This window comes from Protomyctophum bolini, assembly GCF_963924005.1.
Source record: "Protomyctophum bolini genome assembly, chromosome: 9".
NCBI classification, from domain to species: domain Eukaryota; kingdom Metazoa; phylum Chordata; class Actinopteri; order Myctophiformes; family Myctophidae; genus Protomyctophum; species Protomyctophum bolini.
The window spans coordinates 33,587,994-33,611,843 of NC_137870.1; the positions used below are offsets into that span (position 1 = coordinate 33,587,994).

The 23,850-nt window shown below is 40.5% G+C and overlaps 1 protein-coding gene across 3 annotated transcripts in view; it reads left to right on the forward strand.

Annotated features, from left to right (window-relative positions):
* Positions 1-8,066: 8,066 nt before the first annotated feature.
* The window catches only part of cadm1b (cell adhesion molecule 1b), a gene marked incomplete at its 5' end in the record, with an annotated part of 137,624 nt that continues 121,840 nt past the window's right edge, over positions 8,067-23,850 (forward strand). For 2 of the 3 annotated variants that reach the window (XM_080771830.1, XM_080771832.1), the window contains one exon: positions 8,067-8,170. In XM_080771830.1, coding sequence (XP_080627956.1) covers positions 8,095-8,170 — 76 coding nt within the window. The remainder of the gene's footprint in view (positions 8,171-23,850) is intronic. The other variant, XM_080771831.1, reaches the window with a different exon arrangement.

The window sequence follows — 23,850 nt, forward strand, 5'->3', positions numbered from 1 at the left end:
GGATGTATAACTGAATGCTCTGTTCATTTTTACTGCAGTGTTTACTGAAATTTAAAGTATTCAATGTATGGTGGTCATATAGGTGGATGTTTACTATTAAATATACTCACTATGGCCTCTCAGCCGAAATCATGGGCTGTTACACTTTCAATTTCTGTACCTCATACATGGCAGCGTTTAAAGGCAAGTTACAGTATACTGCAGACTTTCAAATAATTGCCATATCAGTCATCCATGAAACCTGCACAGGTTCTCTATTGACTAGAGAATTGAAATGTGTATGATGGCTTCATCGATATCCACTGTTGCAGTCTCACATAGAGATCCATTGATAGCATATGGGCTGGATTGTATTATGGTTCACTGAAGAGAGAAGACTACATTCAGTTCAATTCCAATTTATTCAGTCAGTGTAGATTAGAACGGGGTTGCTCATTTTCTCATTGTTGGATAATGGATATCAAAGAGAAACAGAGACGGAAGCACAGAGACTGTACAGTACAAAACAACTCTATATTAAATAAGATCAGGAAAAGCTTAACATAAAAGCTACATGTAATTTCTTCTTGCTTTTTAGAATATTGTAATGGGACACAAGCAGGAAAGGATTAATCATACACACAATAATGTTACGTAAAACGGTATGCCGTTTCAAATGTACAGTTCTCCCCAGACAATAATATTGTAACCCTGAAACATTTATACTTTTAAGATGTTATGCTGTTGCGCTATCCCCTCCTATGTCCAGCTTTTGGTGTGTCCACAAACTTTGTCCTACACAAACATTAATTTCCCATTGACAATGAATGGAGCAAAAAGATAGTGTCTATTTTACGTCATGGTGATGTACAATGATAAGAGCACACCTCACTTCACACGGGTGTGATTTTTTTAACTACATTCTCCAAAACATATAGTCCTGACAGACAGATTATTGATGAATCCACTTTTCTCTGATTTATTTTGGATTTTAATACAAAACCTTGTTTGTGTGGCAATGCAAAACCATGTCAACACCTATATCATGTTGGAACCATGGATTAATTTGACATACAGTAGTATGTCGAGTCGGGGGTCTTGAGTGAGGGGAGGACAGGGAAGGAGATCAGCCGGATAATTAGTCCACTTGCCAGAATGTGAACCATGGCATATTGAGTACACCAATGTTTTATGTTAGAAATGTTGAGTATAGGTAGAAACTGCTGGATGCTAACTTTCATATGTTGAGAAATTTTCATAATTAACAATGCTAGTCTGCTCTATCAAGTAAATTGGTTCTGTGAAATCTTGGGTAATCACACCATAGGAGGTGTCCATTTAACCCATATATGAAAACATATGCCAGGGACCCCCACAAGAGAAGTTTTTACAAGCAGCGATTCTCAACCATTTTAATTCCAATGACCCCCGTTTAATGGCATATACACAAATACTGAGTTTTGATGTTTTATTGAAATGGTCAGGTGGTTCTATGGTCAATATTGCCCTGATGATTATGATGATGGGGTGAGGCTGGGCCTCCGAGAACACAGGAGATGCATGCAGACAGAGGAGAGGAGGGAAAGAAGATGGGAGAGCTCAAGAAAGAAACAGATCAAAGACACCTGATAAGCAGGTCTCATCACCTCCCTCAAAGTAGGCCTAGCATCTTAACTTTAATCACTGACTGTCGGCATCCAGTAGCGCTAAAAGCATACAGACTGACTTCTCTCTAAGGACCATAACTGGTCCTTAGAGAGATTAATTAAAAAATACACACAAGAACAAATTAAATCTGTCTGAAGCCACAATACTTTCACTCTATGACATCCTATCTCCTTTCAAATATGTTCCCATTCATTTGTTAATATATTAACTTCAAATCATGCAGAAAAATGATCCTCAGAGCTGCTCCATGGACTGTGTTTTAGACAAATGGCATATTGACAAAATGAATCGCAATAAACTATAACTACAACCTAATGAATACTTGAAACGAGAGCGTCTACAGTAGTTGCAGTAAGTCTATGGTAGCAACATAGTAATATCTATGCGCAGTGGTGTAAAGTAAGTAAGTACATTTACTTAAGTACAATTTAGGCATTTAGCAGACGCTCTTAATCCAGAGCGATTTACATTAAGCAAGAACAAAAAGCATGGGAATACATCACATAAAAAGCATTTATCATGAAACATGCGTAAGCTAATTTTGAGGTATTTCCACTTTACTTGAATATTTTATACTTTTACTTCTACTCCACTACATCTCTGAGGAGAATATTGTACTTTTACTCCACTACATTTATTTGAAAACTTTAGTTATTACAAAACACTTCAGCCCTATTATATATACATTTCGGCCATTTGAAAATAGCACAATGTTAGATTTGTTATTTTCAAAGATTTGAAAACTTGAAAATGGCACATTTTGCATAGTGTAAAGTACTTTTGGTACTTTAAGTACATTTTGATACTTGTACTTTTGTACATTTTTAATTTTTTCCATTACTTTTGAGATGGAGCTAAGAATAGAAATAGGGCGGTATAGTTGCCGGGGTCTAATTTGCTCCCTTTCTTGTGTGTGTGTGTGTGTGTGTGTGTGTGTGTGTGTGTGTGTGTGTGTGTGTGTGTGTGTGTGTGTGTGTGTGTGTGTGTGTGTGTGTGTGTGTGTGTGTAATGATAAGAAAGTGTGATGGAATAAAATCCAGAAAGACATGCTATAGATGAAGGTCCTCTGATATAGCTCTGATATCTCTGGTCTCCAGAGATAATGTGCACCAATTTGTGTGAGTTTTGGAGAACAGTCTCAGGCCTTCGGCCATCCGGCCATACGATCGACACAATAAAGCTAGTTTGCATCAGCCATTTTAAAATGACTACTGTATACTGTCAATGTTTAAAAACCTGAGTGTGTTTTTTATGTTTTTATGTAATGAGCCTACTTCTTCATTTAAAAAGTGCAAGATGCTTGTGGTTCAAGTATTTTAATGCCTTTCATTCCGGTTTGAGTTACAGCTACAGTATCTGAATCTATGTGATCTGCTAGAGGGGAAATGTCTGGGGTCACAGTACAGTAATTAGTGTAATCAGGATATTTTTTGGATAACCATAGCAACACTGTCCTAGTTTTAACAAAATCATGTCACTAATTCATATGCAAATGTGCCTTAACCCAAATAAGTCTTAACCCTGGGCAGTGTTTTAGGCTGAATGAGCATGAGGATTCTTGTATTATGTGTGTCTTGGCTCTTGGCAGATTTGGTGTAACATCTTCAATTACATTTGTGTTTCTTAAAGCTTCCATCTATTATTGCGGCATTGTTAACCCCTAATACTCCGAAGTCCTTCTGGTACTTTTAATTCATATTAAAGTGCACGGACAAACACAGCAAACATGGACACGTTTCGGCATCAACCCATCTTCAGCTAGCCTGGCTAATAAGCTAGACCGAATCAGCCGTTGGCCTGCCGGCACGAGTCACGACAGTGTGATTTGAGTCTGGCTTATTAGCCAGGCTAATCTTCAGCATATGACAATGTCAACATTTGTGACAGTTTTATAGGGGGGTGCAACACTGAAATCGTCTGTCAAAAAAAGGGCCTCCACAAATAACTACACAATATGTATGCCCACAAACCCATTTTGACTAGAGGACTCATACAAACATTACACATAAATACAAAATACCCGTAGAAAAGTTAACTTGCCCAAAATGTCATATTTTACCAGCTGCACGCAACACACACACGCGTGCAGCCGTGCACGCACGCATGCATGCACACACACAGGCCGTACACAGGGCCGGGCCCTGAACCTGCCCTCTCCTGATTGGTCGGGCCCAAAAACCTGCCCTCTTCTGATTGGCCGGGCCCAAAACCTGACCTCTTCTGATTGGCCGGGCCCGGTCAATACAACAAAAAGTGTTGTAACCTGCCTTTTTCTTCTTCTTTCTAATTATTTGATCGGCCCAAAACATTATTGTCATGATTTGTCACAACCCGAGTTGGCTTTGTCCGCAGCGTAAACATCTTTAAATAAATATTTTTTTAAACGTCTATGAGGAAAATGAACGGGAATTATTTTCCGGGTCTGGAAAGGTGGGCGGGACTGCGACGCTCTATAGGCCATGCTTGTTTTCCTTTATTTTAGAGTAAGGCTGCATCAACAATTATGTTTGAAATCTGGAAATCCATGTACATCATTCATTCTTTCAGCCTTAGAATCGCTGAGGTAAAAAAATTAAGACCTGGTGAAGAATATTTGATTTTGTGGATCACTGGAAGACAAAAAGGTGGAAATGGGTCATTTCCACTCTTGAGCTTCAAAATGGGTCAATGTGGTCAAATAGGCAGAGCACAATACTCAATATTTTCCAGAGAGAGTACAATAGACAAGATAATATTTCACTGGGGCGGCGGTGGCTCAGGGGTAGAGTGCCTGGATGGGAACCGCAAGGTTGCCAGTTCGAACCCGGGCTCCCCCAGAGTTACTGTCGAAGTGTCCTTGAGCAAGACACTGAACCCCTAATTGCTCCCGATGTGCTAGTTGGTGCCTTGCATGGTTTCCGCTGCCATCGGTGTGTGAATGGGTGAATGTAATGCACAATCTATGTAAAGCGCCTTGGATAAAGGCGCTATATAAATGCACCATTTACCATTTACCATTTACTTAGAGGGTAGAGAAGCACGCTCAGGTCACCCTCGAGCTAACTTGCAAATGCATGGGTACCATCAGACCAGTGCAGACCATATTTACATGAGTTTTAGTGAACTTTATAGAGTCTATTATGGTTATGTCCAAGTCATAATGAACGCTACAGTATATGGTTATGTCTGAGTCATAGTGGCCACACACCACCTAGGCATTATACAGTAGGCAATTTAATATAGGGTGGGCACTGGGCACAGTTGATAACCGGGCAATTTTATGAAGTAGGCACGGGTAAACTGGGCTTATCAAGTGGACAGAATTAGCATTGTAATCACATGGACCCTATATAATACTATTATTATTGTAGGCCTATCTATGACTATATTTTCTCGAACTGTTGTTTGTGTGATGAGAACAGCCATGCAGAATGTTAATATTATGCACTTCACTGCTCATGAGCATGAGAAAGTCTTAATTTGAATCTTGAATCTGCATATTGTATTGTCCAAAAGCACCTTTTTCCTACAAAGAAGCATTGATGTTGGTAGGCCACTCAAAATTGAGTGGTGAGGCACTCGACTGAATTTTGATAACTGCCCCACCAGTCTTGTGTGAATGACCCAGTTTAGCAGTTGGTGAGGTAATAATTACCTATTATGGAAACAAACTCATTTTTGATTACTTATTTTGCACAAGTTTAGTTGGTATGCTAAAGAATTAACTACATCAAACATACATTATTTGACCAAAGGTGTATTTTGAGCTGAGAAAATGTGCAAATCATGCCTGTCCATCCGTCCGTCTGTCCGTCTGTTATTATTACACTGACTAAAAGCTTGGCCGGCGAGCTCTAGCACCATGCCAAAAAAAGTCTGTACATTATTATTATAGGCCTACTGATTAACTGATTAGCTACAACAATGCCTCCATTGTTAATGAGTGAATAGAAATGGGTTTTATAATGTAAAACAGGGAATATGGCCATACTCCCATGCCACAGCTCTCCCAGAATAGTGCCCATGCAGTTCTCCCTCAAATATGCCCATGCAGTTCTCCCCCAAATAGTGGCCAGTTCCCCCCAAATAGTGGCCAGTCCCCCCAAATAGTGTGTCCAGTTTCCATCAAAATAGTGTAGTGTAGATTAGAAAATAGTGTTCTCCATCCATCATCCATTTTCAACCGCTTATCCATAGTTGGGTCACGGGGGCAACAGCTCCACCAGTGAGCTCCAGACTCTCCAGAGCAACATTAGCAACTTCATTCTGCGGGGCCCTGAGGCGTTACCAGACCATTTTGTAGATACAGTATATGGGGCTATATCTTAGCCTTAACTCTTATCCCTAAACTAATTTGCCATTTTTTACTATTTTAAAATAGTTAAAATAGCCGATCTACAAGCTCACAATGTCTCAATGTAGATCGGCTAGTTGAACTATTTACTTGCGCAAGCAGAGCGTGCAAGTTGGTGTCAGATTACATACATGTATACATAGGGGCATTACCTTTAATCCAACCGACACTGAAACATATCATTATTACGTCACCATCGAAAGATAGTTATACCCTGGCATTGGTATTATAAGTATTATATATCTTCATCACGTATGGGACATACGCATCATACGCACATCTATGCACGGAATAATGTTGCAGTGAAAGAGGGTGTTGTTGAGAAGAACCACATGCATATACTCACTATGCATATTTCGTTTGGGAAACCCAGCCATTATTATTATTCCTTTCACAACAGGAGGAAGAGGAATACATAATCATGGTGAGTGGATTGCCTAATATAGATTACCACCTAAAATAATTCAATTTCCGGTCATTTGATTGATTTCATAGGGGGGAGGGGGGGGGTCTTAATTTGCAGTTCTAATCAAGTATAGCATGAGAAGCCTGATGAAATTAATTTATTCTATTAGTTTTACTAGTTTTCTCAAAAAATCAAGTACATTTACTCACTCTCTGTTGATGGTTGTCACCTGTATTTGGCGCCTCATCTGCCTATATATATCTTGCTCATATACACATGGAGCTATGGTTGGCCATTACTACAGAGAATTCACATGAAACAGTTCAGTCATCTGATATTCCCATCCATTATTCATCCTGCTTGGGGACACATAAATGATGGGCTCGTCTTCTCGGAGAGACCAAGGAACCCTACTATTCTCATGAGCAAAGAAAACGCCATGCCGTGAAACACCGACACAGCAAAATTGAAGGAACAAACAACAAAAGTTAAGATAGGGTATCAAAGGTGCAGAAATTGTTGAAATAGTCTATACCTTAAATGCTGCGACTTGTAAGCTATACACTTCAAGTATACAACCCATGTGGAAAAGCAATGGGAAGTGGGGAATATAACTGAATATTGGCTATTAATTTGGGTTTCTTCGAGAAGTCGTCAAATTTGACACTGCACAATTAAAGTGTTTGTGGAGACACTGCATGCATAAGTGGCAGGCAGAACTGGAGAACTGCCACAGGTAATAACGTCAGAAACAAATGTGATGTGTGGAATACAAGCTGTATAGTGTTAGGAATAGCTGCACCATTTAAGTGAACTCCTATAAATGCTATCTACTGATGAGGACTGACATGAATTCTCAGAAAATAGATTGTGCCATTAGCAGCAGTGCTGCTTTGACACAATAGAAAGGAAAGTAGATTTAAGTGACATGCACACTTAAATGTGACACTGGCTATTTCGGTATAGACTACAATTACAGGGACACGAAGAGAAATTGCTTATCTTGTCCAGACTATAGTCAAAGTTTCAACACATTATAAGGTATATAGCCTAAATAAATGGTGTTGAGACGAGATGTTGGCTATCCTAAATTCAACACTAACTGAATTGCACTGTCATGTCATGCCTCATTCCATGATTAGAGGGCGCTGTAAACATTACAATCGTTTTACAGCTTTTATAGCATATTGTTTCTGACAAACTTCACTTCTTCTTTTTAACCTTTTCAGACATATAGGATAACAAAACAACACAAAAATAAGGTGTGGTCAACCACAATGAATGAATGAATGGCTGTTGCATATATATATATATATATATATATATATATATATATATATATAGGCCTTTGTTATTATTATTATTATTATTATTATTAATAATAATAATAATAGTATTATTTGTTAAGTATGGCCACATATAGGCTATATATGCAGTCAGATTTGGTAATTTACTGTAGGCTATTATAGGTATAGGCAGTAGGCTAACTAAGTAAAAAATAAAATAAAATAACATAGGCCTAAAGAATGTACAAATAATTGATTTGAGAACATCAAATCAATCTAGACTAGGCTAGAAAATGGATTAAAGGCACAGTCTAATATGATCGAAAGGTTCCCTATTGAGCCCTCCCTCCGCCTCTCTACATTTTCATCCCATGGCCATCTCTAGGTGATTTAGCGCCGCCAGTCTCAAGCAGGTGTCCAACATGGCGATCACGGGGAGCGGATCTCTCACTATTTATCTGTCTGTTTTCGTGATTTCAGCGGCGTTTCTTCTGAAAGGTAAGTGTTTTGTTGTGCATAGTTGCTATATCAAAAGCAAAAGCTCCAAAAGGACCAAGGAGAAGTTGTGGCGCTTTTGCGCGCGGGATGCGCACCAGCTTCTCTGAAATCACAGCATCACTTTCTTGGCTCTGATAGGCTATATATGCATGCCTTACTTAAACATATCTGTATATGTTATTAGGCTACTCCACAGTATTGTATTGGCTAGATAGTTAGGGCACTTGTAGCTATACTGCTGTTTTGGTATCGGTATCGGTACAGTGGAAGCCTGGAAGGGCGAACGATCTTAATGCAATAAATGACGGACATAGAACTGCTATAAAAAGTAGCGTAAACTAGGCAGAGAGTGCAGCACATTTGCACAAGTAACAAAGTGTTGCAACTTGCAAGTAGCCTAATAGTATGGATAAATCGAGGGCATGCTGTTGTTTGTGTCCAACTGCAAAAGCTAAATAAGCTCTTTGGAAACGGTTGATGTTACACGGATTTTGCTTGAGGGCTCCTATCTCATATGGTTTACAGTTACAATTCGATCGGTAGACAAATCTCTGAAGTCTGACTGACTGCACTTCAGGTGCGCTGTAGAAAAACACGCAATGCAGCTATGGTCTCACACAGTGTCCTCTGCCCGCGGTGAGCGGAATTAGCCCCAGAACTGCAATGCCAGTGTAGCCTACAACCCGCAGTCTTCACTTCTGTTGTCAGTAGCCCTATAAGCTTGTGTTGATTCGGACTGACTGGACGAAAGGGCTTGCTATACTACTGTAACAACTGCCATGAACCGCAGAACCGGTGGCAATAACGTCGTGGCCGATGTATGCATTTCATAGTCCGATTAATCCTGTCTTTTGACTGTACAGTGAATAGTTGCATGCTCCATAATGTTTTAGATGAAAACTGGCAATAACGAAACACATGAAGCTGCTAAAATGTCAGTCAGCAGACTCAGCACTCGCTTTAAATTCGGCTCTGTGAGGCTCCTCGGGATTCTCCAGTTTAAAAAATAATAATACTTGCAACAGTTGTTTTAAGACTGGCATTGGAAATTCGACACCATTTACTTTTCTATCTGATTATTTATTTATTTGCGTAGCTATGGCCCAGCCAATTTCATCTGCATAGCCTATCAACAGGTCTGCATAAATAATGTGTGCATCTGTCTGGCACGCGCGCGCGCTTGTTTGATTGCGTGTGCCTGCCGCCTTGGCGCGCGCATGTTAGAGCCTATATGCTGTGCGGTCTACACTTAAAACACGTTTCAGACATTGGAATTGATTTTGTATGGCTCACTGCAAACAAGGATTCATTTCTCAGTTGTTGAATTGATGGTTTTGTTGAAAAGCAGATGAATGACATTTTCTCTATAGCTTATCCCTGTCACCACTCACCATTAATTTAATTAAGCTCTCACTCAAATAAAACAGTGCCTTCAGGACTGCACAATATAGCTTACTACTGTACAATATACAGACTATAAGGAATGCAGCACTTCAAGGCTGATGCGGTGTCGGCAGGTGCAATTTCAAGCCAAGAATGGCATGGTCTGACTGCAGATCTTTCATGTGTTGCCATTGGGAAGCAGGGCTATATAGTTCTAGAAATAACTGACAAACCACTCGTTGGCAACTCCCCCATATTGTTTTGTTGCTTGTTATTGTTGTCAATCCTGACACAATTAACTTTGTTTCAGTGCTGTGATGAAAGAAGAACCTACAATAAAATGACCTGCATGCACAGGATCTGTTGGTATACAATACCATGGGAAAGGAGAGTGAGTGCTTAATGCAGATTTAAGTCACCAAATAAATGAGGATGAAAGAGATGAGGAGAGAGAAACAAAGAAAATATAGGATTTATTGCACATTTCAAGAAAAGACATGTGCATGTCGGCTCATTCTTTTGCAACATTCTGCATGCGCAACGCATTGTCTGCCAAAGTGATGGCTCGTGTATAATAATACAGCTGTATTTCTGTCCTCTCTCTTGGGGCAAGGCATGTTAAAACATATGAGCTGTGATGTGATGGTAGGATTTCAGGAGGTTGCATAATGCTGCTTACTGTCTCTTCAAACTCATTCATCAGGAGTGAGTGATGGTGATGCGGATCAATACAACCTGCCGTGAAGCGGTAAGACACTGCTGAAAGACTGATGCTCAAAGAAAAACACACTTGTTACGGTGTTTGTGGTTGACAGTCAGTACGTGACAGTATTAGCTGATGATGACTGGTGAGGTGCTTACTGCTCATTATTGTGTTGAGCTTTGAAACAGTTAGGTTATTTGATAGCTAAGAGATCATCTGTGTTTTTACTACGGTCTCTTTGCCAGAGATATTGAGGGTTACTGTGTATGTGTGCACTCACTCACTCCTTCATATCTGGTGGTGCTGAATGCAGAAGATTCTGCTGTAATGAGGGCCAGGGTACCATAAATATATAAACGGTGCTACTCTACTGCAAACTGAACTTCTCTTCCCTCCATCTTTATGGAATTGTTCTGTTTCAAGTTGGATTTAAAGGTATTATTTAATGACCCACTGATGCAGTTGTGAAGTGTTTCAGTGCCTATACGTGGTGTTCACCATAGTGTCATTTGTAACAATAATATTCTCTTCCATTTAAAGAAACTTAAATTATTGCTCATTAAGTTTACATTCAACTGCAGTTTAATAGGCCTCACCATAATTGCTAGATAATGTATGGTACTACTTTATGTGGTGGCAGCTAATCTCCCAGTTATGGAATTTTTGTTCAATACACCATAGGAATGCATGTAAGGAAATGACCCATTGGATTTTTATTGTATTTTATTTTTATTTTACTGAATGGGTTCCCATCTGGGGCTACATGTCAGAGTCTACACTATCTTTTTTATAATATAAAGTTAAAGCTCTATATTCTGAGTAAACATTAGTCATGTTTTTTTGTTTTGTTTTCTTTCAGTAACAGGGGTCTCCCCGTCTCTCCAGCAGAGACCACATTTATCAGCTTCATTTATCACAGTGTTCCAATTCCAATTTTGTCTGCAATTGTTTTTGTTCCATCACTTCCAATTTCACTTGTTTATCATGTATCCTGTTTGAGTTCTCTCTCCTGATTCGAGGAAATTGGTAACCCAATCTGTTCTTTTAGAGAGCTGGAGCCACAGGGAGACCCTGTTATTGGTGTGGGTGGCCATATTGAGTAGGTAGAGAGGCTGCCTGGGAAACAGAAGGTCCCCGGTTCATGTACCGGCCCCGCAGTCTATGTGTCGAATGTGTCCCTGAGCAAGACATTTCGCCTCTAACTGCTGCCTGAGTAAAGACCATGCAAGTAGCAGGAGAAACTAGAAAAAGTGCCCTTCAGGGCACAGGTCTCCACCATGGATAAGAGCATTTTTGGAAAAATGTCAAGTGGCACTTCTTCCTCAGCCTAGTGGAGTTTCACTGATGCTGTGTTCATGATTTGAGGCCACTCCTGAAAATGTTGAAAGCCAATCGTAGCCAATCAGGATGGAATATGAGCAATCATTTTCAAAGGGCATTTCTTCCTCTGCCTAATGTGTATAAAATTTCCCTCAAATTGCATTCTGCGTTCATGATTTGAGGCATTTTGTTCTAAACCGACCAATCTTGCAAACTTTGGAAGGCAATCTTAGCCAATGGGGATCGAATATGGGGAAGCGGACAGGTCCATGTTGATCACATGACTATAGAGATGGTGTATACCGATTTGCGTGATGTATTAATACAGTGTGTACGTAATATAAAGAAATGTGTTTTGCAACAATCTGCCTCATGGTGGCGCTATAACAGGCCATTGTGGAAAAATTAAAGCAGAGGTTTGTCGTTGGCATCCTGGGACAGGGAGTGTGTGTGCATAGTCTGGCATCGACCGGGCCAACGGTGCTAGAGATTAGCTGCACTGACGGACGGACACACGGACGTGCAAAACATACTCTCCCCGCCATGCGTTCGGCCTGGTGGAGACAATAAGGAGATACAGAGTGCTTCCTGACTACTGTACCACTCACTGCTCCTATCGTAGTAATAGGTTGGGTTTCGCACAGGACAAATTTCACATGTAAACATACAGTGACAAAAAATATCCCAAAGGATATCTATCTATTAATGCACCAAAAAAATGTCAGTCAGTCATTACTTGCGCAAGCAGAGCGCACAAGTAATAGTTTTCGTCCAGTGCTACGGCGCGTATGTCGCCGTTTGATGCGTATGCGCCGTGCCAGCGTATGACGTAATGACTACTTGTGCTTGATATGGCAGTGGTGTCAGATTACATACATGTATACATAGGGGCATATACATAGGAATATACACTTCCTTATATTAACCTGACTCCGCCAGATCGGGCAGTAGAGAGTACTCTCTACTGCCCCATCTGGCGAACATCATTTGCTGTTCATATATTCAGAACGGGTAAGGACTAGTATTTATAAATGTATAAATTATAATTACCAAATTAGTAGGACGATATATAGCAATGATGGTTATGGGAATATCACAACACCTTTAACACAAGGGTTTTACAGTCTAGTACATCTAGTGTGTGTGTGTGTGTGGTGTGTGTGTGTGTGTGTGTGTGTGTGTGTGTGTGTGTGTGTGTGTGTGTGTGTGTGTGTGTGTGTGTGTGTGTGCGCGTGCGTGCGTCTGACACAGATGCACATATCTTCAGTCCATGGTTATGTGGGTGTGTGGGTCTTTGTTCACATGTTTTGTGAAACTTTCCCACTTTTTCACAGAGAAATGCCATGAAATATCTTTGAGCACACAAGGACCTTGCGCTAGTCAGAATAGGACTGCAAATAAATAGGACATTTTACTATTGTATTTGGTCTTCTAAGCCAGCAAAGTTTAAGGCTGACTGACATTGTATATTGGTTATAGAGAGCAACACTATTATTATAGAGTTTGTAGAGAGCGATGCTGGAGGAGGCAAGAGAGACCTTTTCTATCACTGGCCTTCAACTCTTTTCATTTGAAAGACCCCAATCTCTCTTAGAAGCCCCACCTACAGAAAGTGCAAGGTTTCTGTCCACAAAGTGGCTTTCAAATGAATTAAATAAGTTGTTATGTCAAGGTTAAATGAAAGCTATTGTTGAAATAGTACATTATTATTCATGGAACAACAAGTTTTCTTCTGAAATAACATTGAATGATAAAACACATGACAAAAATTGCCGTGTTAAAATGTAGCAGTCAATTAGTAGCAATAGACTGATGACAGCCTCTTTTATAATCGTGAGGACAGAAGCCTCCATTCATGGCAGTGTCGCGTTAATGAGGAGGAGAGCTGCTGTCTCCCTGTTATGAATTTGGCATTGTTCTCTCCATTCCCTAGATCTGAGAGACCTCACTCTATTAGCCACGTTGCCTGGGTTATGACAATCAAGTCCACAATGAGAAAAAGTGGAAATACATTGGTTTTTGTTTTGAGAAGGGGCATGGAGTGCACATTAGCATGGCTGATGGAGCAATCATAAGCCATCATTAATGAAGGTTGCAGAGCTGCCGCAGCACATGTAGCACCTTCTAGACGAAGACATATAGGCCAACTTCACAGCACAGATTGTGTAACATTCTAGAATATTAATAATAAATATATATATTTGTAATATTCCATATTGGTACAGTAAGAAACTGTAGTTAATCAATTCAGCTACTGAGAGCAACCTCAGCCATTATGAGCAAATCATAGCTCAGTTTCAGCCCAGAACCTACAACCTGAGGGCCCTCAGTTTTCCAATCGTGACAGAATCTCTAATAATTTCTCTTAACGAGCCCCCATTGATCAATAACTTTGTATCAATGTTATCAGAAGGGATTTGCCCTTCATGCAACTATAGGTTGGTAAATACATATAGATAGTGTCACATTTGCTTAAATCACATTGTTCTATACTGCCCTATTGTTGGCATGCTGTAGTAACAACTACATGAATATATGAGCCCTTCCAAAAATACTTTTGTGACCCCCTGAGGGGTCTTGACCCAGGTTGAGAACCCCTGCACTACATCATAGTACACATTTTATTACATAGCAGTTAGTGCTCTAACGTGGTAGTTACATGGTAGTTGTATGATGGAAGTACATGCTGTAATATGGTAGGAACATAGTATTATGTCAAAGCATGTAATTGATTAGCATTAGCATGTCTGAGTGTGCAGATAGCCCATTCACTGTTGCTGACAGACAGACAGACAGACAGACAGACAGACAGACAGACAGACAGGACGTCCGCACGGCAGGAGAGAAGCCAGGAATGAGCAGGTAGGCATATAGGTTTAAATAGCCGCTCTGATCAGGTAAAGAGTGCATGAGACTAGTCACCTGATCAGGTAGGCGCGCTCACAACTTGTCTGCCTTGAACTAGCTACGCAAGCTTCGCATCATGTTCAGTGATTTCACTTAATTCAGATATATTTTTTTCTTTTATAAAATCCTCCCTACTAGAGTGTGCTGACCATATAAGGAGTTCCTCCCTGTCCCCAGTTAACCCCTTGGGGTAAAAAAAAAGTTAGGTTTAGTTTTTGGCTAGAGGCCCAGCCTTCATCCAATGAGGATGATAGGGGCCTTCCTCCAATCATGATCGAGTGGGGGCGGGCCTTGGTGCACGTGCTGTTGGCCTGTTGTACGTCCCCCCACTGTAGAGCATGTGCATGTGCACTGAATGCTCCTTTAAACATTGTATTTGGGCTGTACAGTTCCTAATGCAAGAAGTTACACTTTGGAAGATTCATATCGGACAGCAACAAGCGTTTATGTGAGAGAAGCTGGATTCACATGTTCATGTTGATCAAAATGTGTCTCCCGCATCAGTAGAGAATATAGGCCTGTACCAAACTTCATCACCTTTGTGGCAGATTGATGTCATCAAAATTGCAAAGGAAGTTTGCTTTTAGTTTATGTAAAAGACATCACAGGAGTGATGATCTGTGTGTCTGATGACTCACTTGCTTGCTGTGTCGGGCAATGGCAGTGAAAATAACAACTTTTTAATGCTTTCTCTTTTGTCCTAAAAGCACTCAATTTAAATGCTTGAAAATGTCACTCAAAGATAGTCTAATGGCATAGCTCTTCTAAAACATGTGCCATCACCACTAGTGTGTTGGAGTGCCAGATGTTAGCAGTTTGATTTAGGTAACATGTGGCGATGTGTACAGAGAAGAGAGAATAAGATTCTCCTATTGGAGAATTCTGAAGTGAGTGCGTGTTTAAAAAACAAATATGTTATATTATATTTGATCAATGTTCAGAATTGTTCAATGGCGATTATGGGCCAATTCACGTTTTCCTATGGGCCACCAGTTGAATAGCCCCGTTTACACATTTGGTAGTTTTACAATAATGTACTGTATATCAAGGCTCATATAGCGACAGAAGATAAGTTATTCCTGGCTGAATTAGCAGCTGGTGCAGGCATAACCTTGCAACACTTCTCAAGGTCACACATGGGAGAATTCTGATCCTGTTTACACGGGAGAGAGCTGTTGTTTGACAGGATGTCGCTGCTCACCTTGGAGGCATCAAGCATGTGAGTTATTATCCTGACGATAGACCTATCTTAATTACTCTCAGATACAGTGCTATCATCTGTCATTGTCAGTCTGATCAAGCCTGTGCAACCCAAGCACTAATACCCATTCAACCAAACCAGAAGCTTATTGATTACTTCTCATACTTGAGTCATTGCATTGCAGAGGGACATGGGAGGCAATAGAGCTAATGGAAGCGGGAAAGTCAAAGTCACATTGCTTACATCTAAGATGACAGGTAAATGTATTTGAGAGGAAATATGGGCCTGATCCATGGGCTTCCTAATAGCAGTCTGTCTGTACTTAACAAGGAAAGTGAGCTTACTGCCAAACCATCAACTGGCCCAAGGTCCAGTTGTCATGTTGTAATGTTTAAGCTGCTCTACCTATACAGTAAATCACATCCAGTGGTCTCTTTGACTTTGGTACAACTGAGCTCTTTTATGTAAAACATAATTTTTCTGACATGCCAAGTCCAGCCTTAAATACAAGTGGGAGGACAGTGGTCAGGTCACCGTGCAGTGGCCAAAGAGGGCAGAACCCTCTCGCAGGATTCTTTGTGTGTATCCTGCTTTAATATCTGTTTGTTGTGACCACAGGTCCCAGTCAACTATGAAATTGTGCATTTCCCGTTCGTCAGTTGGTCACGCCCCATATGGTCATGCCTCGTGAAATCATGTGATGTCATCGATATCAAGCCCATATATGGAGATCCCTGATGTCATCAATATTGGCCAGCAATTCTAGATCTACATCTCACCTCAAACCCTTAACCCTTACGCCGCGCCTGGCAGCCGGCGAAAATTAGAGTTCAGTCAGATAACTCACGAATAGATTTAACCAATACTTTCCAGTAAGATGCCTGAGGGCGATAAGCGACCTCGTCCTAAAGGGTGATGTAGACTTGGCCAATACTGATGACATCAGGGATCTCCATATATGGGCTTAATATTGATGACATCAGGGATCTCCATCCCTGATGATGTCACGTAATGTCACGTGCTCCATCCCTGATGATGTCATGTGATGTCACATGCTCTCTCACCCTGACCAACACACAAACTGACAGGAAATGCACGATTCTATAGTTAATTGCGACCTTCAGTCCCAATTATAGAATATTATAGAATATAATATTTTATCTTCGAGATAGAGTTCGGCTCTACTACATTTTACTCCCTGCTCGAACACAATTAAACATCATTAAACATTAAGAGCAGGATAGATGTACAATAACAACCCCCCATGGGGAACAGAAATAGCAGAGCCCACTGGTGGTGCTGGGGTGGTGGTGGGAGCAAACATCACATAACAACCAGGTACCATATGCAGAAGGAAGGCAGGAAGAAAGCATGCAGTCTAGGTGAGCTTAAATACACTGCCCAATTGGTCAGCTGACTGCCACATCAGCGTATGACATACAAACACTGTATAGACAGTAGTGCAGCATATTAACCCCTCGAGTATATGCATGCGCTCTTGAGCATAGCATGAAGCCGCTCGAGTATATCTGACTGAACTAACTCCGTAAGCTACATATCATTTCTCAACAGGCCCGAATATTAAAGGGCAAGACCACTTTTTGAGAGGTTTGGGTTGTTTTCTTACCTTATTATGGGAAAACTAAAACCGCCTGAGTTTTCCTGATGTGATAACCTGTCAGAATCAGCTTTTGTTGCGTTGGTTTATGTGCAAAAAGAGCTGTTTCCATACAATGGAAGTCAATGGCCTGGTATTTTTATTTATTAAATTGCTAATAAACAACACAACGGAGCGAAATAACTCATGGAATGGACTAGTTTGCGCATAATAAGGTAAGAAAACAACCCAAACCTCTAAAAAGCTTTAAGGCCTGGCCCTACCTGGGCCCTCATCAAACACTGTACTGTCCCCACTGCCACCTTTAGATCTCCATATGGAGCTGACCTGTTCTGACATTCCATAATGTTGATCTGACCTCATCAAACCCTGTACACTCAAGACACGCTCCATATATAGCCAGTACAGAATTCATTCCGATCTGACCCCCCATGCCAAAGTGGCAGCGCTCACCCAGCAGTCTGCTGTCACCCAGGCGGATATGTTGATCTGACCCCCATTCCAAAGCGCCAGCGCTCGCCCAGCAATCTGCTGTCACCCAGGCGGATGCGTGCACGCAAAGTTAGCATCTTGCCCTCAGGCGTCTTACTGGTATTAATGTGTTTGGTATTGTTGATGACATTCTTATTGCAGCTAATCTCATTATCTGTACAGCAGTGTGTGGAATTCTTGAAAGTGATGTTCCCAAAGTTCCCAAAGGGAACCAAATTATGTGGAGAGAGGACAGTGCCAGTGCAAGCTACAGTACCACCACAATCACACAGTAAAATCATAGATTATAGAAATGTAACCATACTCTTACATGTCCTCACTTAAATTAACACAAACAGGATGTTATACTGTACACAGGCTTAGATAAATTGAATAGTACAGTACAGTACAGTGACAGTCCGGGGTGCTTTTGCCTGCAATATGTTGATAAAGTAGAGCACAAAGCTGTCACAAAGGCATCTCTATGCCTACACCCAACTTAACAGTGATTAAGAATATTTATGAGATAATACAGATACTGGCTGGGGTGTACCTCCCCATCCCACCCAAACGCCAGGTCAGAGGAAGGTGTAAAGCTAAAGTCTCACATTATAATTGAAGTGTTCCTTTCTGTGTTAAGGAAATACATTTCAGAGATGATGTAAATATGTGCTGGTGCTGCAGTTTCATTCTGTGGTCTAAACTTAAACCAAATAAGAGGGTGCATTTTTGTCTGCATAAGCAAAACATAGGTCTGTGCAGCGTGTCTCTGAGGAAGACTAACTAGGGATGTCATTAAAAAGAATAGCATGTCTAGACCTCATAAAACCAAAACATATTGTTATTGGGGGAGTTGCAGGAGTTATTGCCTGTGAGTACTATAGTGACATCCGTCAATTTAGGGGTTTATTGGAAAATGCAGATGCGCTGCTGTGGGAGATGTAAATGATTTTGTTTAGCATAAAGTTTTGCCTCAACAGCCAGGAAGATGGTGTGTAGTTAGTGAGGGCACGGATGTGTCTGTGCGACAAAGGCCACACTGAAAGCCAAAGCTGATTTACTGAGCCTGCATGGTTATCTAAGCATGAGAAATAGGTTGGAACTGAGGAAGGTGGATTATTCTGGATGTAATTAGACTTAAGAAATGGAATGTCCCTGTAACAAGAGTGTCATACAAAATGCTATTCTCCAATCTTCACTACAAATGTCATAGCTGATACTGCTATAGTTTGAGACCAATTAACTCGGGTAAAGGGTGTATTCTTTGTTTCCATTCTGTGCTCATATATACCCAGGCAAAATCCGATTTGGATATACAGCAGGATACCACTGCATACTGTATTACTATAGATACATTCTGACATAATATCTGATTATGACGGCACCATTATTCTTCAAGTCTATATTTTTTCCACTACTAATACAAACCATTTAGACTTGAGACCGATTCTAAAAACACCTTCTAAATCCTGACCTGGGTTTACTGATTAACAAAAACGTTATTCTTTTTGCTTTTAATGTTACAAAAAGGGGTTACCGGGTTGAATGTTATAACAATGAATTGGTGTTCCATGTATATAACACGTTTAGGAGTGTGTATATGTTATTATGTTAAAATAATAATAATAAATTGAATGTAAATTACAGCACCAATTGATTCAGTTGATTGAGCACTGAACAAGTGCTCAATCAACTGAAGCCGCTGGAGAATATTTGGTGCATGGAATTTTGTAATCTTCCAAGTCCAAATTTTTAAGTTCCAAAGTTGTAAAATATTGTGAATTTGCATGTAGTTGTGTATCATTTTGACATGCTGGCCTCATCGTACAGTAAATCTCAAATCTACATTTATTCAAATGTGCTTAGTGCAGTGAAGGTTGACACTGTATAATTCATTAAAATGGATGCTGGTGTGCACAAATTGGAAGGATCAGAAAGAAAGTTTTTCAACTGATCTTTCAACCTCATCTCACACCTAAAACTATCTAATCACCTATTAGTTAATGATCTGTTGAGTTAATGATGTTAAAATCTATGTTGAGAGTTGAGACTATACCCTACGGAATATCCATAAGACAACATGATTATAATGATATATTGTCATAAAATAAATGAGGTAGGCCTACAGTAATAATATGAATTAGTTCATTTATGCTGCCATAGTTGATGATCAATCAGGGATTTCTTTTTCTGTAATAAAAATGTATTTCCCTCTACACCAAATAGCTGAATATCTCTACTTAAAGAAGCAGAACAGGGACATTAGGGTTCATGTGCTTAATGTTTCTGTGTCGTGGCATTTGTTTTGATTATGATTATTTCTTTATTGAAATCAGAGCGAATGAGCAAGCTTTTGCTTGAACCGATTGCTTGCCACATGTGGTCTGAAAGGCTGCAAAATGAGATTTTTATTGCTACACGTGGCACGTTTCTCACTCCCTACGCAATAAAACCCTCAGTGTTGATTTAATTCTCTGGGAGTGTAAAAGTCAATCCAAGTGGACCTGTATAAGGGTCCTTGAGGATGTTACTGTGTACTGTTCTGCTTCTGTCCCATGAAGTCATCATTTCACAATTTATACAGAAGGCACAGATTTTTGCAACATGAATATGAGGATTTAGTTCTGTGCAGGTTTTCTTCTCCATCAATAACCTGATTGTGGCATATATTAATTTAAGAGTGATTTGGATGCTGATCTTTGCCTCAAGTCCCCTTAAAGTGTTTCTATTTGCACCTGTCATTGTCTGTGTGCCTGGCAGGAATGTTGATGGGGCCTTCACTTGTTGTAGGGTTTATTCAACGTCTTGACCTCTTTTTGCCATCTCATCAGGATGATGGAAAGCCTGGCTATGGATTCATCTCATTTCTCATTTCTTGCCATTGAGTCCATTCCTTTTGTGTTCTCTTAAAGATGATTTATACGTAGTTGAGTTTTGGTGTTGTGTGCCAAAAATAGCAGATCTACAAGCTCACAATGTGTTGCATTGTGATCTTGTAGACCTTTCATTTTACTTAATTAATCTTAAACCATTAAATTTAACTGTACGTTCAGCTGACGATTATGTGCAGTTGGGAGAGTGCCCGACTTGTCAATCCATTATAATTCATACAAATCTTCATAGAAATCCTTTCCCCCATATATGGGGACTAGGTTGGTGGAGGGTGTGTAGAGCCCAGGATCACATTAGATGATTGACACAGGGGTGAAAAATGGGTTACAAAATCGTGGGATAAAAATATATAAAGAATAAAAAATTGGAGTTGTCAACGTTAATGGTAATATAAGATCACACAATCTATTAGGCTGTATTTACTGTTGTACACAGATGTCTGTTTTAAATGTTATCTCAATTTATGATACAGTAGCTAGCTATATGCATACTCAATACTCAATAATAATGTAAAATCTTGCCTAATTCATTACATAAAAATAAAGAGTTGGACACAGAATCTGTAGTACTACTAGAAGCGCGCATCTAACGCCACGCGTCTATGTGGCAGTGCGATCTGAGTGAGACACACACACAAACCATACATTTTGAACGAATGCAGACAGTGATGACCGTGTTTTGCGCTGGGTAGATTTTGTTGTTGTTTTTGTTCCGTGTTGTTGTTGATTCTCTGTGAATATCATGTGTCCACTGTCCGTGTATCTTGTTTTAAGTGCGGGGTGCCGTGTTAATGGATCTCAACGTAGTTCTGGGAAAGCCCCGCTGTGATTGGCCAGCAGTCGAACAGCCACAAAGCTGGGTTGAAAACGCGGAGGTAAAGTCATTAAAGTCAGTGACGTATCACGGCCACAAAGCACAGGCATAAACGGCACTTCTGCATTCTCCACATACGTCACAGACTATGACTTGGCCAACCGGACGGCACTCAATTGTATACTGTATAGATAAGACACAACATCTTAACTGGCAGGAGGCTCCTTTTCCTTGTGTATATTTCATAATTGGAATGCACAGAGAGGTACATGTGGAAAATTTGAATCAAGCGTCATTTCATGGTGCTTAAGTGAAGGTCTCACATTTTCCCTGAACCCCACTCGTGCTGCCATGTTTTCTTATTGATCCCAAGTCATTTCTCTTGATTAGATACAGTTTCTGTGGCATTGAAGCAAAAGCAATCACCTTTTCTGCTAGTTTGGTTCTAGAGTGCTATCTTGTATTTTCATTGTCAGCTGACTTGTAGCTTTGTACAGTACTTTAACAAAGCTCCAGGTGGAATGAATGAAGTAGGCAATGATTATGCCTCAATTCAGTTACTTTTGTTTTGTCGCTGAACACCTGCAGCTAGAGATTACTAGAGCTCTGGATTACAGTATGTGGCCTAGAGGAGGCAGGATTCATGCAGCACTTCCAGGTGTGTAGAATGTCCCACAGGGATATATTCAAGCCATGATAGCAAATATGTACTGTACGGATTGATACATTTAACTAACAATGCCCCAGACCCTTAACAGAAAAACCAGTATAAAGTAGTGCTTTATTTGTCACCGATAACATAAAAGAAGTGCGGATTGTCATGATGATGTGAATATTATAACACCTCCAGCCCATGGCTGACTAACTATTGAATGACAGTTTGCGGTCCCCTCTCGAGGCACCTGCCTGTCAAAGTATAGGGTAATTCTAAGTGACATAATTATGAAAACATTGTTGCCATGCGCTGCTGTAAAGTCCTATCACAAGTGATAGATTCACAGTAAACAAACTATTAGAAGTGATGGATGGCATGTTTGGATGGCAAGGTATTCCTTGTCCACTGACTGTGTATAATTGTGCCTAATGACTCCCTAGACACATAAGGACGTCAGACACAGACTAAATACATGTTTGTTTTTGCCTCCTGCCATTACTCTTTGTGTTGAGTAGGTCACGTCATAATATTCATCATTTCTCATGTCATCAACACTGTCACAATCTGTGGCAAAAAACATCTCAGTCCTCTTTAGACTGCTGTGTATTACCAGCCATGCCAGGCTCGCTATATAAGACATTTACAATAGCGTAATTTTGGAGCATAAAGTCATCACAATGACATATCAGTCTGACAAGATACTTGTTTTACTCTTTAAGAGTTTCAGAAGTTTCAGAATTGCCTGTAAGTGTGTTGATGGCTGATTTTGGAGGAGGATGAAATTATTAGAATCGGTATTTATGGGACCAATCAAGCTTCTAGTCAAGAGGCTCGTTTGAAGGTGACTCAGGGATGTAGCACGCCATATAGCAGCCACTGAAACAAGCCTTTTAGACAGGCTGTCTCCTCTCCACAAAGCATTTTAAATCATCATCAGTCTACTCGAGACTAGTCCGCCTGACATGTCACCTTTTTATAGTTGCAGCGCCACCCGCAGAGAGACCTACTGTATAGCTAGCGATGTTGAGTCTGACAAGTGGTCTCTAGTTTCAAACACCACGGTGGCATATTTATGCCACTGCTTCTCCTTATTAACCTGTCTATGTGATGCTGCTGTATTAAAAGTATGCACTTTGTGCTGTCACTGAGCTTTTTAAAGCTATCTCCCTTATCCCCCTCTATAACCCCCACGCATCAGTGCTGTGGAGGGTTGAAACCTTTGCACGGTGCCGTGTTCCTTTCAGCTATTCAGAAGAACTGCTTGTTAGAATGTCGTTTCTGATTCCGCCGCTGCTTCTAGACGGCTCTCCCAACAGATGCCATTCACCGCTCACAGTCCTCCCTATAGCCTGTCATAATGTCGAAGAAGGAATGATGAGGAATATGCCGGAACATTCCATTACTCCGCAGACAGCAGCCTGCTTTCTCCCTTCGTCTGCTTCCATTCCTACACAGCAAGATTTTGAGTGTTAATTACCTCTTAAGAGTGTGGAAAGTTACTCTTGAGAGTTAAATTAACACTCCAGGTTTTGCTGTGACTTTCACTTTCCATTCACTTTCTCTTTTTTCATGCACGACAGAAAAGGCCCCAGAGCCCACCGTTAGAGGACAGCTGTGTCATGCGTGTCTGGCCCCATCTGGGTGCTATACTGGCCCAGATTGTCCTTGGAACCCAATATCTCTGTTTTTACCCCGGCTGTTACTGTAATGAACCCAT